At 38.5% G+C, this 19,872-nt stretch overlaps 1 protein-coding gene across 1 annotated transcript; it reads left to right on the top strand.

Moving 5' to 3' along the window:
• The first annotated feature begins 10,515 nt into the window (after window positions 1-10,515).
• On the top strand, window positions 10,516-12,741 carry LOC108115090 (extensin). Its single transcript, XM_017226337.2, has 2 exons — window positions 10,516-10,628; window positions 11,695-12,741. Exons 1-2 carry the CDS (start codon window positions 10,614-10,616, stop codon window positions 12,331-12,333), a joined length of 654 nt encoding a protein of 217 aa, XP_017081826.1. The 5' UTR covers window positions 10,516-10,613; the 3' UTR covers window positions 12,334-12,741.
• The last annotated feature ends 7,131 nt before the right edge of the window (window positions 12,742-19,872 follow it).

Genomic DNA, 19,872 nt, shown 5'->3' on the forward strand with positions numbered 1-19,872 from the left:
TTTTCAATTGGGTCTGTGGTAGGAGGAGATATTTCACAGTGCTGACGGTTTAGCTATTACAGCTCACATTTGTATCTATAAAAGAATGGTAGTTATCATTATCTTAAGAAATGATTAAACAAATTGCAGATAGGAAAGGCAATATTTCAGTTTTAGTTATAGGATGATACCTCTTCTTATTATCTAGTTGGGTTTTGAGCAGTTTTAAGCAATTTTAAAAGTAAGCAATCCAAATCGTTTAAACAAATTTTTGAGATGAACCCATTTTTGTTTGGGTCAGCACTGTCTGAAGACCTCGGGTATAGCCACGGTTCCGGGTGAGAGTAGAGGCAGGGGTACGGATCCGGGTCTCCGACTCCGACTCCGGTCGCCGTTGTCGCTTAACATAGATAAATTGCGTTAGAAAAAGAGGCGGCGGTGTCCTGGGTCCATTCGTATAATTCACTTTTGTCAGACTCATAAAAATTGTTGAGTGACATTTGTTTGTGTTTCCCGTTTGCCGTTCTTGTCGTTGTTGTTTGTTGCTCGTTGGTTGTTGCTCTGTTTTCACTGATTTTGTGTCAGTGCAGCCATCTTTTTCTTTTCCACCAGACTACCCACACACATACAGATACTCTCACCCACACACGCTTACACCTACCCGCCAACACACTCTCAGCGAAAAAGGAACACACACACACACACACTGTGTTTTGCCTTTTCGCTTTTAGCGTTTTTCTTGACTTTTTGCAGGGTTCTCGTGTTTCTGTCTCCACATAAAAGAAAATTAGTGAGTTTTGTTGCAAAAATATAAAACATTCCCCAACCCGCCCCCTTTGGGCCATCCTTTTCGGCATTCTTTTTGCGTTTTTTGTCTTTGCTTTTGACATTTCTGCTGTAGGTACATAATGACAAAGGTTTCCGTTTTCAAATGGCCTGACACAAAGCGATGAAAAAGCTTAAAACTGTTTTTGTCTCGCTTTGTTTTGTTTTTGATTTGAATAAAAACGCCTGCAATTGCATAGTTTTGAGCCTTTGATGCAATTGGAGTCCTTGTTCAGAGGGAATCTCGTGTGTCCCAGGCAATTGGCGCCATTCGTCCTGTTTTGTCATTCAAAAGACTGCGATTAAAAGGTATGTTATTCAGCACTTGCAACGGTGCTTAGAAGGGATTTAATGGATGGTAATATAAAACCATTACACGTGGTACATTGACCAGGTATTACTTGGATTAAATCGTTAAAAATATTTTAAACTTACCCAGAAATGTTCAACTTTTTAAGGATCCCATTAGCAACTGCAGTTGCACCTGTGAAAACGCTTCATTCACACGCCAATTAAGAAGTTCCCTTTGTTCCTTTCACCGAGTGCAGTTTACCTTTCATATGCGACTATTTTTTGAGTCAACACGCCAAGTTCGTTCTTGGTTTGATGGCATATTGAACTTTGCAGCGCCAGCAGCCATCGGCCATTGCTTTCCTAACGAACCACAAAACGTCCACAGGTCCGTCACAAATCACGGCCAACACGTGCCATCCAGTCCGGACTCCAAAGTCCCTAGAAGCAAGTCCAAAGAGTCGACGGTCCAGCGTACCGGACACCTTCGCTTATTAACAATCCTCGGAGAGATTCGCCATCGCCCCACCTCGATAGCTTTTCTTTCCCATTCACATTTCCCCGGCATCCGTGTTTGCCATTTCCCGTTGCCGTTACCATTTTCACATTAATGAAGTGCTCGTGTGGGCAAGTTGTTACATTTTCTTTCGGTCTTGCGTTGATTACATGAGAAATTCATGTTCAAATTCAAATTTAAAACTTTGCCAACCGTCGGGGAAAACTTTGTTCAACCAGGTAACCGATAAAAAAGAAGGAGGGCCAAAAAAAAACGGAACGCTTTCCAAGTTTTTTCAACAAAAATTTTCAGCTCGACTTATGTTGAAGTCGTGCCATTGCACTTTTCCAGGGTTTTGCTTGATTTGTTTGGAGGTGGAGGTATCTCAGATACATATATATTTCTGTCTGACCACCGTTTTGTCGCTGGCCAGTGGAGTGGAAATATATTTGAAATTTCGCTCGTACTTTTTCCAATGTGCTGCATTCAAATATTATCAATTTCTGCAGCTAACGATTTTTCTTGCCAACGCTAACTGATTGAATTGTTAGAACGTTTTACGTGTGCCGCATCGAAAATGCGCAACTGAGCCACGCCCTTTGCTTGCCCTCCCCTTTCGACCTTCGCCCTGCCACTCAGCCTGAACTTCAGCGGCGGGAAAATCAATTTTCGTCGAAATAAATTGTCGAATTTCTGGTATAAATTGCAGCCGTTTGCCCAACACTTTCAGCAACGATGAGGGAAAAACTCCTCCCTCCCTTTTCTCGCATAATTTCAGCAGCTTTTTACGTTTTTCCTTCTGTCGGTCAGACAAAATTATGTCATATAAAAAAATTATTTATGATAGTTGCAACCAGAATCCATAGAAGAAAAATATTCATTTGATGACCATAAATAACCATTATTTAACGCAGATAAATCACTGTTCCAAGCAAGTCATCCCTTCTCGTTTAACCCCTTACACTATCTACTCGTTAATTTGTTTAATTATTTAGTAAAGGCTAATATCGATTGAAAGTTCCTAAGAAATTAAGCCGCGTTTACCGCCTTGGGATTTTAAAATGATTTATTCAAAAGTTCACAAAAGAGTTTATTAGATAATTATTTATACTAATATTTGGCTATATATTTATCCTTTTGCCATCTAATGCCCCAATAATTAATGAGCTGTGTTCGTTTTTATAGACAGTAAGTTATTGCTCATTAAACAGATTAATAGTTTTCTTATAGCAGTTATGTTATAAATCTTTAAATTTTAAATAATATGATTTATTGGGTATTTCAGAAAATATATTTATATCGACGTGAATTAAGAAAGTTGATTGGAAAAAAGCTCTGAAAGTGCCATTCCCTCTCAATAACTTCCTATAAAATAAATTTAATTCATAAAATAAAATTAAATATTGAGTTTCTTAAATTACCCGCAACCACACTCCAATACATCCCAATGTCCTGCAGCGGCAATTAAAGCGCGCCAAGGTTTTGTCTATCTAATGAATCCCCCCTTTTCCAGATGGGGGGAAATGAACAGCAGTTTCATTATATTTGTGGTGCTGTATGATTATCATCGACAGCGCTCATACGCCAGGGATGACGTGAATTGGCTGACTGTGTGGAAGCTCTCCGGCTTCTCTGCTAATTGTTCCAAAATGACAATGCAAATTTGTACAAATTCTCAACACCCCCCTCCCAACACATACCCCACACACACACACGCATATTCAGAGACACAGACACGTAAAATGCTGTGCAAAATAGCCGAAAAATTTGTGTTAAATAAGCGAATAAAAGCAATGAAAGTTTTGCCACTTGCCTGCGTCCGGTTCGCTCATTCGTGTTGCGTGTCCATCCGTCGGTCGTCGGTCATTTCCTGTTTTATTTTGCCAACTCATCATCCTGGTGGCCAGAATGGTTGGCATTAAGTTTAAAGGCGGGCCTGTTCAGGAGGCACGTTTCGCCGTTTTCAGCACTTTATTCCGGTTTTCATTCACTCCCATTCAGTGGCACTTTCGATTTCGCTTCCAATCCCAACGGCTGATTACTCGTCGTCAGTTGCGTTGATTGCTCCACGTGATATGGACATTAGCATTTCTGATTCAATTTGGGGGCTTGATGTTTGCCTTCCCGCCCAATATTCAATATCATCTCAACGGGAATCCATTATAGTTGACAGCCCTGCTAAGACAAATTCATACAATGTCAACATGAAAATGTCTTCTCCCTTTTTTCGCCATTGTTTTGTAACCCTTAGCAGCGGAAAAGAATTCGTTTACCAAGCACTTATTTAGATTATATTTGTTGATTTCCACTTATGAAGCACTTAATGCGAACACGATTTCTGTATCCCATATGACGAGTTATATACCTCGCAGTTCGGTTTCAGCTTTGGATTCCACTAGACATCCCACTCCACCCACATCATGTTTGCCACTCAGCTATGATTGATAATTCTGATGATTCATGCGTGTAATTCAGCTTGGGGTTTTCTGGTTTTCTCTTCTCGTTTTTCTTGCGGGTCAGAGACATTATGCTGTGACATTTATAAGAAACGCATATGGGTCATGATTTTTTGATTGCCTTTTGCGGTTTTCCGAGACTATTTCTCATGGAAATAAACTTTAAAGTCACTCTTCTGTGGTTTATATTAAGTTGACTTGAAGAAAATATACCAATTTGAATAATAGGTTTAATATGCCTGCTATTTGCAATGTCCTTTCAAATAGCCTTAAACGAGTTTCTTAAGTTACTGTAAAGTTTAAGCTGTTCAGAGCCTCTCCCGCTGATTCAAGTAAATAACCGCAGCCCATTAAAGCAATGCTAATTAAAATTCAGCACGTTCTCACTGTCGCACAGTTGAGTCAAGTTAAGTTGAGAGTCATAAGCCAAGCCATAAAACAGCCAAACGAACGACCGCAGAGAAGCCATCAAAAATATTGTAACACATTTTGCCTATTAATTGCGAGCCCGGCCCCCAAACCCCTTAGAGTCTTCAGCTCGGCAGGCCAGGATCCACAATTTTCCACCTTTTCCCGCCAGTGCCAGTAGATTTTCCCGGCCAGGACCCACAGCGCTCATCCTAATGAAATTTTGCAACATTGTCGGTGGGACTTGTCGGTGGCCAGTTTCCCTCAAATTGGGTTCCTTTCGGTGCTGGCTTAAATAATGAAAACGAAAACTATAAACTCATTTGAGTATTGGGAATCCGAAATGGCTACGTGATTCGCAGCAGCTGGAACTTTGCCGAAACTCACAGATGCTAAAGGGTATTGCCATCTCAAAAGTTGAATCCTTCAGAAATTCATCAGAAATGTAATTTTTGTAATATTCTTTAAGGTTTGGGAGATAAAATACGTTGAATTTTCAAGGCTTGAAAAATTCAAGCGGAATCGCAACAGTTTTGACTGTCATAAGACCCAATTTTTTGAACCCGATCTCGGCCTGAAATTCAGCCTGTGGCCCCGATTGCCCGCATGTTGCTATGACAGTGAAAATAAATTGCCAGCGCGTTGAACGCAGAATAAACCGAAACCATGTAGGCAAATGGCCCCTCCACACATGCAGATACAAAGTGATATACAAAGTTCAAAAACTTCAGTTCCCACTGCGCATCAAAACTGACGAAATACGCGGCATCCACCCACCATTTTTATTTTTCTTTTAGGCGACATACGAACGAACAGGTTGGAACCATCACCATCTGCACTGAGCGAAAGGTTGAAACATATTTATGGTAATTAAAATTGATTTGAAAAGTTTAGATTGTCTCTGTGGTGGCTCGCTCTCCTCAAAATGTACAATGTTTCAGAGCCGGAATACCGACTTTGATTCCTACGCAGCCTCCGGTCGGTCGAATGGGGCAAATTTTGGCAACAGATCATTCTGGCAAACCATTTATACAGACGCTTTTAAAATAATAGCGCCACAAAGATTGATAGTTTTAAATGAAAATAAATCAATTCTTTCGAAAATTATAATATATATTAGTATCTGCACTTTTAATTATTGTATTAATTAAGCTATAACCTTTACAAGTATAATATAAATAATAACCTTTTTTAAAAAGTAAACTAAGGATTAAATCAAAACTTTTATCAGGTTAATCCAGCTTAAATTATGTAATTTTAGGTTAATTTTAAATTTCCTCAGTTCTATTATCTTGCCGGCTAATGTGCTTACCAACTGCCTGCATGTGTGACAAAACTTTCTAATTAAAGTTGCTGCAGCCCCGCACTGAAAAGTTGACAAGTTCTCACGTGTGTTTGTATTTGCAAAGGCGAGGACAAAGTTTTCGGTGTCGGCTTTTAGGCGCACTGCGTAATATATTTTACTTTGGCTGGCGCTGTTGTTTTTGCCTTCGCTGCGGTCTCGATTATGCAGGGAATTTAAGTCTGATTTTAATTAGCTATCCGGGCAATTAGACAAGCTCCAGACGCATGAAAAAAACGTTCAAAAGCAGAAATAATTCTATATCTGTAAAAAATGTAAGCCAAAATTGATTTTCGTACAGTATGTAGGTAGTAATATGATACGGAAATTAGCACAAATAAAATGAGTTTCAAAAAATAAAAACACTATTTTGAGAAGCTTAAAACGGTTTAATTAGTAATAAATCCGCTAATATCCCTAATATATAATACGACAATTGTCAATGTCCACAATGTTTTCTTTTTCCAATTCGGCTCTTCATCATAATTTGTTAGGCATTCAAAAAACGTAAAAGTTATACCCTTTTATCTTGAAAAGAATAATTCTTTCAGAAACACAAACATTGCAATATTAATCATTCATTTGTAATGGATTCACCTCCTTTAATTTACTTTTCTTATTACAAGCAAAGATTTAATTTACAAGTTTCAAGTACAAAGGCTAAATTTTTCTCTTTGAACCCACTCGAGCTAAACCTTAAAAGAGTTAAGGACTGGCCCGAACTCAAATCGAATAAAAATACAACTTGCGAACTGGGCAAGCAAAGCCAGATGAAAATGGAAGACAACGACTACCCGCTGGTTTGGACTCGAGTTCGCAATATTTTTAAGTTTCCCATTCAAATTGAATTAAATAATATGCACTCGACTCGCAAACAGAACTTTCCCCGAAAACTTAACTTTCGCTGAGCTCGACGGGGTGGGGGAAGGGAGATTTGAAATGGAAAAGGGTAAGCAAAATAAGGCAAGGATTCTGAGGCGGTTGCCTGCAACTTTCATAATTCATTTCTGCCTGAGTGTAACAATTTTTGCACTTTATGACTTTCGAGTGCGCGCTGTGCGAGTGCCTTGAGTTTGACTTTGGGGCCCGCAAATCATGCAATTGCACCAGCAACTATGCCAGCAACTACTACAACTGCAACAGCAACTCTCAGCGGGAACTTCGAGTTGCAAACATTTTGGGTGCATCCTGCTTTTCTGGAGGGTAAGGAAGGCTGCTTCTTGCCTCATTTTTGTGCTAATTACAGGGGCAGGACGCGGCTGCAGACGGTGCATTCCACTTGGCAACAGTCGAAAACAAACTTGCGGCCAAGAACAACAAACAGGCAACCAGAAAACGACGATAACCATAAAGGCCAACTCAACAGTAAAAAAAAACCTAAAAGAAACGAGTCTTAGCAGAATAATACGACTGCTTTATACCTGCTAATAACATTTTTAGTATGGCTAAAAGTATGAATGCTTTTTTATGTTTATATACAACGCTTAAATATTTAACTATCTTAATATATTATTTTCAAAATATATTTTGCACATTAACCATAAGCTTTCTTTTACCACCTTTCTCCTGTTTTAGTTTAACAAAATATCTGAACCCTGTCTAAAAATTAGAAAAAGCTCCTCAGTATGCAATCCTGATACATTTCACTTAAATATATTGAAATACAATATACCCTTTACGGCTTAAATACTGGGTAAGCAAACAAGGAGCGAAAGCGAAAACGAAAAAGCAAACAAAAGAGCAGCGACAGGCCAAAAGGCAAGGCCAAAAGCCTGACCAGGAAGTTGTAAACGGCCAAGCGGCTTTAGGCCAGGAGTCCAGTTCTGTTCAAGTTCCCGAAGCAAGTTGAAGCTCTAGCTCAAGCCGGTCCAGGCAGTCAAAAAGGGCTGGAAGGCAAAACAAAGCCAACGGCAGGTTCGTGGGCCAGAGCAAAAAGATTGGCAGGCGAAACGACCTCGGGCCGGGGCCAAAAGTGCTAGTACATGTTCTACGAAAAGCAGGTAGGAAGTCCGGCTAAAATGCTCACCACTTGTTTACCTGGAAGTGCCGGTTGAAAAAAACAAACAAGTAGTAACCTCCAAGCTTGCTAAATAAAATCTTCCCTCAAGCACAAAAAAACGCCAAGTGTTTGCCTTTTTGTCGATCATTACGGAAGTTTTGAACTTATTTTTGAAAGAATAATTTTTTACCTTAAAGCTGCGGTCCTTATTGAAAAGATAAAGTCTTTCTAGTAGAGGAATTTTGAACCTTTTACATAAAATTCAAATATCATTTTTATCTACTAATTGATTTAAGTTTTAAGACTGCTAGAAACCTACACAACTACAGTACATAAATGGTAAGAAAGGCTGAACTTATCGGTAGAAAACTTAGAGCTCCCAGCTATGGTTGACAGTATAACCTACTCTAACTGACAGTTAGCCAAAGGAACTCAAAACTTCAACGGTTCATTAATTATGTCAACTGCCAAATGAAAACTTGAATTGATTTAAGTCATCCTCTCCTTTACTCCGCAAGTGGAAATCACTTTCCTCAGTTCAATTTTGAAGGCATACATTTTATGGAATTCGGAAATCAATTTTTAGGGACCTATGTATTGACACATGTGCATGTTATTTCGATTTAAAAGAATATCTTTGTAAGTTTGAGGTTCGGTTTCGTTGGCGTATCTTGCGTCCATAAACATTGTTTATGTCACGCATTGACACGCGTCGTCCTTCTCGGTGGAAAAACAGAATTTTTCGATTTATATGTATATACAAAGACAATTGAATGCGTCCTGCAGACGGAGTTCGATGTTACGTTTCGGTATTCGTGGCTCGGAATTTCCCTTATCGCCTCCCACTCCCACATAAATATAAATAAATACATACAAATAAATATCAGAAAGGGATATGGGAGCCGGGAAATGGAGTCGGTCGTGGAACACAATCGAGAACAATAACAATGCCGCAAATAAAAGTGGAGTTGGTTAAGTGAAAACACTTGAACAATTCAACCGGGCTCAGTTGGGAGCACATAAATAATTCGCTTCTGATGAATTTGAGGCACGTGAATTTCCAATAAAACAACGGTACAATAATTAAGGTAAACGGGGGAGACTGCAGTAAAAAACTTAAAGTAAAGGTTAAATATTTATCTTTACTTTACTTTGACTTTAACTATCAAAATCTGTTGGGGAAAAGTGGGCTTAAGCAAGGTTCTTAAAGAGTTACACAACAATGAAATTAGTTCAGGGGTAGAAATATTCTGGCACATCAACTTAAATAAGATCAATGTACTTCCCTTTTTGATCATTTATAAAAAACCTAAATTTCCATTAGTTAAAGTTTACACATACCAATTAGCTCGTTTCATCAAGTGTTAACTTCCTAAAACATTAAAAATTGCTTCATTTAAGAAAAATGCAAACAAAGAATTTCGTCGGAAACAAGATGAGTAAATAAATCAAAACTGAAACTACAAAGCAGCCAAGCCAAATAGGGGATCTTTCAGGAAAACTAATTAAGTAAATCACCTTAAATTGTAAAACCATTTAGTTTTATAACCAAGAGATCTGATTAATTATATCTTTAATACCTTGCGATACAAATAACGTTTGTCGAAGAGCACTACACTGTGCTGATGAAGCGATACGAATCTTTTAAAAATGAATCCACTTAGGCCAAATACCTCGGCAGCAGAACACAGAGCTTAAAACTATTTGCTAATGCTTATCAGAAAATACCACACGAATCTTAACAATGGGCTGCTGAGCAATTAATCTCGTGGATCCAAACCAAACCAAACCGAACACAGCCAAAACCCGAGAAATCCGGTTGCCTCTAATGCGGCTCATAATTTATGAGCCTTCGCACGCACACAAAAAAGTCTTGGCGTTAGGAATCAACGCTCACATAATTTGCATAAATTGGAGATGTATCAACTGAAATTGAGGTAATAAAGCCAACATCCAGCAGTCAACAGCCTACATCCCGCGAAGGGCCCTATCAAATTCTGGGCTTTGATGGCGGAGATGATGATCTGCTATCGGGCCACTTGTAATTGGCACTAATTTGCTTTCACTCCATTAAAGAATCCCCCGCACGATTTAAATGCAAATGAGGGCGTTCCACTGGATAGCAAAAAAAAAGAAGAAAAATAACAGGTTGCCCCCATGCGAATACTATTAAAATCAATTAAGAAATGGAAACATAAAATCAATCTCCTAGCACGAGCATACACCCTCTTGTTTGAGGAAGTGACGCGAAACCAGCTTCGCTTTTTATCACAATTTATGCAAAATGCTGGCAAAAATGTTAATAATTACATTCGCTCTCACCGAAACGAAGTTAAGCAATCGCAGGTGTGTGACAACCCACCAAGAACCAGAGATACTGGACATGAGATACGAGATCTTGTATCTCATATAAGATGCGACCATGAACCTCTAAAGTTCAGCGTTTAATCAGCTGTTTCGGCTGCATTCTACCGAAATTAAAGAGTGATAAACGCTGAAGAAACCAATTAATTGGACTGCCAGACAGACACTGAGCAAGAGCAAGAGCAAACTCCGCTCTCGTGCTCATCTGCCAACCCAAGAAAAATAAACTAAAACCCCCGTCTTAATCCGGTTATTAAACTTTACACTGTGCAGCAAGATCGTGTAACTTCTCCCTCGTTTGAGTTTCGAAATGGATTGGTATCATCGACTATAAAAATGCTGCGCATGCTCAGCGGCGCTTTTAGTTCGTTTTAAAATTCCAAAGTGATCGGTTCGGGATTCGAGTATTCCCAGTTTTAAAAAATATAAATCCAAATAGGATCCCTCGCAAATATGTCACTCAAATACGTAAGTGGACGACTCTTCTGCATAATCGTGAATTTTTAATTGCTCCAAATATATACGGAGGTTGTGCTTAAAGCTGGTCTTTCCTGAAATAGACTTTAAAGGAATGCAGCAAATTGTTCTAATTAGCTATTTGCGTAAGCATCATTAGTGAAATTCCAGTTTACTGCATAAATTACAATATGCAATTGGTTCTACCCACGAATTAACATAATAAAATCATTTGTTAAGTGAACAAATCAAATTTTTAAATATATCGCTAATTTAATATTTGATTAAAAAATGACCAAAAACCTAGACTGCCTTTGGCTATTTTATATATATTTATTCAGTGAAATAAATGGCTCTATTATCCGAGGTGTGAATCCACGAACCATGACCATAAGATGACGTATAATTTCTTCTATTCAAACTACGAATATGCATAAATTTTAAGCTCGATTAGTTTCATTATAGTCGCTATGTTAATCAGGGCCGGAGAAGGTCTAATGACCTTTCCCACAAGGGAAAGGAACATTTGCGTTAGAATATAAATGCGAATAGAATCGACCATAAACCATTCCAGTTTTAGCATGTGCCAAACAATGCAAGGCTTTTGCCAATTTGAAGGTCGAAACGTATTGGGACGGAATAATTTTAAGAGCTCCCACACTTTGAAAATTTGGAAATTGGAACACATTTGGAATGGCTGTGACCATATCTAACAATAGGGCCACACCGTAAGAGTTATATACGAAAATGGTCAACAAATTGAATTGAGTTATTAGCAGTCTTTTCTTAAATCTTTCCATGCAACAGACAATGGAATTTTTATTCCAGACTTATTATATGGTTATTTGACAGCTGAATAGGACCATTAACAAGAAATGTTAAAGTTTAGCTTGCAGACAATAAAATGGGATTTAGCTTTTGGTACTCACTAATTTTAAAGAAAAGGAGTTTTATTTAGTAATTATACGAGTATTCATTAAAGTTTGGATAACTGAGCTACCTTCTATTTTATACTTTACTTTCATTAAGGTCTCTTTCAAATATAATTTCTAAAAACGTATAATCTACGGTTTTGCAGGTTTTTATTGCATCCGCGGTGCTGATTGCTTTCTGTGGAGCTGATGTGTCGGAAATAAAGGCTAACAAAGTGGACCTGCCATTCAATGACTTATTGCCACCTCTGCTAGATGAATCGAGCACCACCACCACCACTACGACCACAACTGTGAGGACAACCACAACGTTGGCCACAAAACCCACCAAGAAGTCGTATTACCAGAAGCCAGCTCAACTGGCCAAGGAGGATAAATCGAAGTCCAGTGTGAGCAAACAGGATGTGCCGCAACTCCCTCTGGATCTTCTGCCACCCTTCGAGGACGAGGCCAAGCCAGCGGAGGAGAAGCCACAGCAAGTGGTGAAGACTACGCCGAAACCCGTGGTTAAGGTTACTCAGCCAGCTGTGCTAAAGTACACTACGACGACTGCACCCAAGATCACTCATCCTGCTACTCCCCGTCCCCAGTACTCGATTCAACCAGCTCCAGCTTCTCGTCCCCAGTACTCTGCCCATCCTCCTCCTCAAGTGGTGCAAAACAACCCTTCTTATGGAAGTGGGTTCCAGTCTAGGTTCTCTAACTACTTCCTTACTAGTACCGTTCGACCAAGACGCGGTCCTTTGCCCACGATCACTCCCTTCCCGCGATTCGTCAGGCTGTAGGAATTCGATTCCAATTCCATTTAATTAGATTAGATAAGCAAGCATTCAAAGGCCAAGTCAAGACATAAAATAAATAAGATACGAAAAACACTGAGATAATGAGTGGAAACTATGCGGTATTATTTAAAAGCGACTGTTCAAGCATGAAGCTCACAACAAAATATTCAAAGATTTCAAACGTTGATGGATCTTAAATAACTTATGAATGCATAGAAGTGACCATTTCGGATCACAGAGGCATAGCCATCTGCTGGCGTTTCGCCCAGTCAGGTTATCTGTTTTAAATTAACACTTTTCTGAAGGTATTAAAGTGGGCGAAGCTAAGAAGATTACAAAAAACGATAATTATTAATAAGCAAATTCTTGAATTTTTCTTAATAATCAAAAAATGCACTTTTGAAGGCTGAAAGAGCTAAACCAGAAAAGAAAACCTTGGTTATTACGAGACATATATACAATTATGGAAATATATTAAAATATTATTTTGAAAGAAATTACAAACATAGTTTTATTTACTTTTATTTTAACCCTAGGTATAAGACTTGTCGAAAATTTTAAAACAAAATTCCTAGAGTTGAAGACACTAAGAGTTAAGGCTTTGATTTTCTGATATATTTTTATGGTAATCCAGTTTAAGTAGAAATTCATCTCAACATTTTTGCTGAAAATGTAAGTAAGGTAACGTTGGTTTAAAATTATTAGTGGAGTACAACTGTCAAAACCTTGACAGTTCCCTTTAAAAAATAAAAATGTTTCGCAAGGTGGTGTCTCCACTTCCACACAATCAGCAAAATTTACTTATCAAACTTCTGAAACACCTTTCCCTTCCTCGAAACAAACATATTCTAGTGTCTACCGCAAAGGCGGAATCCAGATTCATTAACAGCATTTAATTAATTGCTTGGCGCCGCCAAAACAGAAACAGAAACTGACACTGAAAGCCGCTGTCAGCTGCCAAATAGCTACAAACGTTTTAGCCCCCGGCTAATATACATATTACGGCACCCAAACCCAAACTCAAAACCCATAACCCAAGCCCAAGCCAAACCGAACCGAACCCGAATCCAAAATACAAGCGTGAACCCGAATCCAGCGCTTGACATTCGCTCAACCTGCTAAATGCTAATTACTTGGCGTTGATGATGTCGCCGACATTCGGGCTGTCAGAAATTTGTCGCATTCACATTGCTATGAGAGTCCAGGCCAGAATCCACACTCAGAATAAAAACTTTAAGAAATATTAATTTTTGAATGGCAAAACATGTTGTAAAAAGGCAAAAATCGTGCTCAATATGCAGTAGTTTTATGTTTTGTATTTTGTTTAAGGTATAAATAATAGGTATCTCGGAAAATGAGTTACTACTCTCCTCCTCCCTGAACTTGGGGACTCAAAAATAAGATTAAGCAAATTTAACATCAAAAAGTATATATAAATCTTGTCCGGTTGCATTAATAGGACTTATCTTAGATCATTTTGTTTCTCCAAGTGATGTGCAATGGGAAATCATGTATGTAGCTCGGCCGATCTAATCAAATCATTGCCATACCGATTAGCCATATTTATGGCTCCCGTTTGTCACTGGTATTGTTGTTATGGCCGTTGTATATTTGGCCGCGTTAATTACACGGCTGATTGACATTAATGCCTTTTCATTGGCCGATGGTGTTATTGACGGCAAGTCCGGTGGCGATCTTGATGCAACAGCTGATTTAAATGGCTATCTGGCCTCAGCCATAAATGAAGCAAACATTGCCATTGATTAATGGCCTTTAAATAAATTTAATAAGCTATTAAAATGATTCTGATAAATGGAGTATGCATATTTTGAGAGGAATACCCTTCCAACGAATGTAAACATTCCAGTGATGAATATTTTTAACCAATTTCCATATTAAATGATTGCTGATAAGCAAATGTGGCCACAAGCACTTCTGTAGGGAAATCATATGTATCACTTAAAGTTCAATTCAACTGAAAGGCTTTTTAAAGCGATTAGCCGGAAATCAATTTGCTTTGAGTATTAGATGTTTGATAGCTTTGTATCGGTTTTGTTATGTATTGTAATTAAAAACTGTTTTTGAAAGTGAAATAAAATGCAAATAATAAATCATGCAATACACAACATTGTGTTACATGAATAACTCAACTTATTCCATTATTTACAAATAAACACAAACAGTGCTTGATTTCATTTCAGATATGTTGCAAATGTAATGCAAAAATTTCCAATTAAAATGTCCAACTGAGCGTAGGCTATAATATCACGCCAGACAAAACAAATTTTCTACACAATTTCATGAAAAATTGATAAAACTCTTTTCAATTGCCATGGAAACTTTGTAAGCCGATTCGCATGATACTGGCCATGTTATAGCTACTGCAGGGCGGGCTAAGGCCGAAGCCCCTCAATGTCAGGCCGCGACAAAATCATAGCGATTCACGCGCTTCAGCTAATTACCCAATCCCCTGGAGATCCTCCCGCAGGAAATGCCACGAGCTGTCAAGCCGAGCAACAATTTAAATGACACTAACCGATGTTGAAAGGCGTCTCGAATGATTACATTTCTTGTAATTCAAAGTAAGCTATTAAATACTTAAAAGGCGAAAATTTGATTGGGTAATCAGCTTATTTTGTATGGGAATTTATAGGGGAGGGTTCCATAAATGATATGGGGCACAGGCTTGATCATTCCAAATAAGAAATCCCTAACTAATAAATGATTATTTCATCAACAGATGAGATCGTTATTCTGCTTATCCAATGAAATTTACGTAATAAATTTAGATATAATATTTCAACTAGCAAATGCCAACGTCTGATATTATTTTTAGGTACGCTGGCAAAGGGTATTGGCACGAAGAGCTCTCATTAAAAAAGTTTTCCCTGTGATGCGTGGAAAGCCATTAGATGGCCATGGCATTGGAGGGGGTTTTCCACTCTTTCACACCCTCTGGCGTGCGGATCTCGCAGCAGCATTAAAAATCGCTTTTACAAATGGTGCCATAAGCTCTTAGGCAAACTTTTAATGTGCACACACACACACACACCCAGACACGCACATAGTTGGCATCGCACGAGGGAGAAAGATTTATGTGGCCAACGCGGCGTATGAGCGTTGCGAAGTATTTTCAACTTTAACACGAGAATCAACCGGCCCACCGACCGATGCCCCACCGCCCCCAAGTATTTAGATATATTAAAAGTGTCTAGACTATGCCACATTAGGCAACACAATAAACAATATACACAATAATAATAAAAAACGGAGAGAACAGATATACGGCCACTAAATGAAAATGTTGTCCGACCTCTTTTCATGGTCAATAAGATCGGAATGAAATGGCAACATTTATATTCCTCTCGATGCAAATGATAGCCAAGCAGCTCGCTTTTAACAATCATTTTTTACGCCACTTTAATTAAATTTTCCCACTTGCTGCTCAGTATGTTAATTTCATTTCCCCAACCGAAAGACGATTTTCACTTTTCGCAGCTGTCGCCGAATGAATTAATGACCTTAAGTGGATGGTCGAAGGGACAATAACTTTCCGCCGCAATACTGATGTAAATGTTTGCACGAATTTTAAATTGATAGTAAATATTAAAGCTTTCCCTTCCCGAATCCTTCAACTTTAAATGCAATTTCTCGCCAACTTTTCTCATTTGCCCAGTGCATACAGTAATAATTTTAATATGACCATGCAGCCGCCGCATCCGAATGGAAGGATCTGGCGGATGATGGGGCTATCATTCTGGACACCACCCACACATATCCCTTTAATTATGCTATGCCAACAGCGGGCGGGAGAGGGGCAGCAGCTCTGCATCTCGAATTTACATAAGAGTGGCGAGTGACGAGTGCAGAGTGGCAACAACTGACCGATTCGAGTATTGATTGTCGACGTTGCCAACGCAGCTGCCCATTAGCTGGCATGGTCGCCAGTGCTGATAAAAAGACTATTTTCGGGAAGTTACTATTAAGTTTTTACCTTATTATTAATAAATATAACTATAATAATAATAAACAATTTAAATCGATCAACATCAGTCCAATCTCTCTTAAGTACATTGTTATAAGACATATCTTTATTTAACTATTATAGACAATATTGTACTTTGCATACGAATAGTTCATTTGACGTTTATATCGCATTCTGGAAATAGTCTGCTGGCAACACTAATGCTCGCACATAAAGCCATAGATGCTCCAGCCAACCGTTAATGTCTCGCTTCAGTTACAATAACGGAAATGAGTTTTAATGCGAAAATAATTGCATGTCATTGACGTTGACAACAGCAACAGGACATAAGCAAACAGACAATGCGAGAATATTGATATAATATCTCTGATGAATGACAGACAGTTCAAGTTGCCGCTGCCACAGAATCTGGGTCTTTGCCCTCTTCATCTACGACCGCTGCCAAATTGATTCAAATTGAAATGCAAAACCTTGACTTGTATACTGCCGATGAGTGGTGGTTCGCAATTTTCTTTGATTCATAATTTTCTGGCCTTAATTGAAAAGTGAAATTCACAAGACCATTGAAAAAGATTTTTCTCATTCAGGTTTTCTGCTAAAGGTGGCTTTGAGTTTGGCATTTGTAATTCAATTTGTATGATATCCCATTTTTGCATTTATAAATTTCATGTACATTTCGTATTATTCAATGAAATATCTTAAATTCCAAAATTCTTAATTTTTTAACAAAGGTTTTTCTAAACGAAAAAGTATGTAAAAACTTTTTGTGAAGAAAAACTATTTTCTTACACGACAACTGCAGTTTCTTTTGCAACTAATTCACTGTCTCAAATATTCATAAAATTGGCTTGCTTGAAAATTCCCATTTGCTGAGATAAAAACAAATCATTTTTTATCCCTGAACGGTTTTTGAGGAGATAAAACTAGACCTGAATAATGAATACTGAACATCCGTCAATCATAAACTTTGATTACAATTTGTAAGGCCACAGTCGGCAAACAAATTGAGGCGAATGACAAAATAGATTATCACTGCAAAAACAGGAAAATGAAAATGGCAAAAACCAACACCAGCACGTCCCTGCCAAAGGAACGAGTTGAGTGTGGACCCAAAAGATTGAGATACAAACGAAAAATGAACAAGCAAATATAGCAATTGACCTGAGGGTGGAACTTGGGGACAGGAATATTTGACATTAAAATAAATAATTCATTTATTCGACGACAAACCGTGTAAATTCCGAAAGTCTGGAGCCTGCCGGGGATCTCATAGAAATTATTAATAATTTATTTTAGCACATTTCAAGGATTTCGCACGCCGGCCACACGTTTCGGCAATTTCCGGGTAACAAAACCGGAAAAATACTTGAAAATGTAATAAATTTCCAAAGACGCTGTGGCCCCAGTTTTTGGCCAGTCCGCTCAGCCGCCCAGTCTGACTTTGTGTGTTAAGGGTCGACATCTGTGTGGGTGGGACGGGGTCAAATGTGAGTGCTTGACAAACTGTTGCCGGGGCCAAATCAATGACAAAAAATTACACACGAATGCCTTGGGGCATTCCTGAAGAGATTTGCAAACGCAACATTTACCCACTTTCCCTTCGGGGGGGTGGGAAATTAATTTCTTTACGGAGTTTGCGCCTGGTTAAGTTCCGGGGAAATGGCAATTTATTTAATGCCATGACCTTAACTTTTGATTTCGATTCGGTTTTCGTTTAATTTTCATTTAAAACTTGGAAACTTTTGCAAAAGCCAATTAAATTAAATTGTTTCCCGTAATGAAAATTTATGTAAAGGTAAGGAGGAAATATCTAATACCCTTTGTATTCTATGGTTTAAAATTTAAATTGAACTTGAAATATTTAAAGAGTCGAATCTCGAAAAAAGAAGAAAATAATTCATTTGATTTCGAGTTCGACATCAATTATATTTCCTTTTCCGTAGTCTATTAAAGTCCTTACTTCAAAGACAAACTCAAATACAATACCAAAAGTAAAAAGTATTTAAGAAACCCAACAAAGCAACTTCCACCGCACCTTGAATACTCGGCGAAATGGGAGCAAATGAAATCCTGTGAAGCATTTTGTATAAATTATTTTCCGCGTGGCAGACGTACAGACTACAAAATACAAAACACATAATACAAAAACGAAAAAGAATATCTGCCTCAGAGCAGTCTTAAATCAAAACACTAAAGCTTTTCAATGCCACGTGCTTGGAGGTCAAAAACTGAGCCAAAACCTATGGGGAGAGAGGGTCCCCTGGTCCTTGGTCCTGGTCCTTGGTCCTTGGTCCTGGGCCTAAAAAGTGGGCCTGGACGCGTGCGACGGACGAGCTTAACTGAAAAAGACCATTAACAAAGTAAACAGCTGCAGAAGAGCCTTCAGTCTGCGGAGTTTGAAGAGGGGTTCCACAATTCAGTCGAGTCAGCATTATATTGTTCAGAAAGCGGAGGGGAAATTAAAGAATTCTCTTTGTTTTGACACCTCATTGTGGGTGATATCTTTTGGTCCGTGCTGATAAAATCGGCTGCAGAGCATTATGTGTACATATTAGCATAATTTTTGGCAGTTTTAAATAAGCAGCTATAAAAGTGCCGCCTTCTTGACACCACCAAAACCTTACCAGCTGACACTTTAACTAAAATTATTTTTTTGGAAAAGTTTACTTTTGCTATTGGTCCTTTCCCATATTTTGGAACTGCAGGAGGCACTACTTATCTTATCTTGACAAGCAATTGCTAATGACGACCCAAATTTGATTTCTTTTGGGGATGAGTTGCCCTAGATTTTATTTAAGACAAACATAAGGATGATAACCACAGTCAAACGACTCCATAAAATCAATGGGTATTGTTTGTACCAAGCACACTTACTTTATTATGTGGATAAAAGTAAAACTGCTTCATGCTCTTATTTTCACACATAAAGAATATTTTTAAAGAATCCTATAATAAATAGTTTAAAACCAATTAAATTTTCCACTCCTTTTTAATTTTAATGATAAGATTGTAGTTATAAAAGGTCAAAGTTAATCGAGTTTGTTATATTATTTTTGGCCTTTTTAACATTGAGTTTTCGTTGGTTTCCTTTTTTGAATATCTATAGTTTTTGGTTTTATTGAGAAAAGTATTTTTTTTAAAGTGTTGTATTTTTTGGCCACGGACCTGTCATAAATACGGCGAGGAAGGTGATCCGGCCGTAGTACGAATAAAAGCAGGGCCGTAATCGATAGCTCGGTGCCACCACAAGACATCCGTCAATGGCGGTGGCGAACGTACGCTCCGCAAAACCCAAAACGGCACATATCGGTTATTGAAATTGTCTCGCAGGTGTCATTAACGTTGGCAGCACTTTACGGCCAGCAGTTTGGGCAATGGCATGAGTAGAGGCATCAGGAGCAGCAGCAGGTGCTTCCATTTGTGGTTGGGCATAAACGATATGAAGGCCGCAGGCATCGTCCTCCCTGGCCCTCTAGAACGTCTCCTCATGCTTCTCCCCATCCTCATCCTGGGCATGATCCTCCGATGCCTCTGTCCACTCCTCGGCATTCTCATTA

Source organism: Drosophila eugracilis, unplaced genomic scaffold, assembly GCF_018153835.1.
Source record: "Drosophila eugracilis isolate 14026-0451.02 unplaced genomic scaffold, ASM1815383v1 contig_722, whole genome shotgun sequence".
In the NCBI taxonomy this organism is placed as follows: domain Eukaryota; kingdom Metazoa; phylum Arthropoda; class Insecta; order Diptera; family Drosophilidae; genus Drosophila; species Drosophila eugracilis.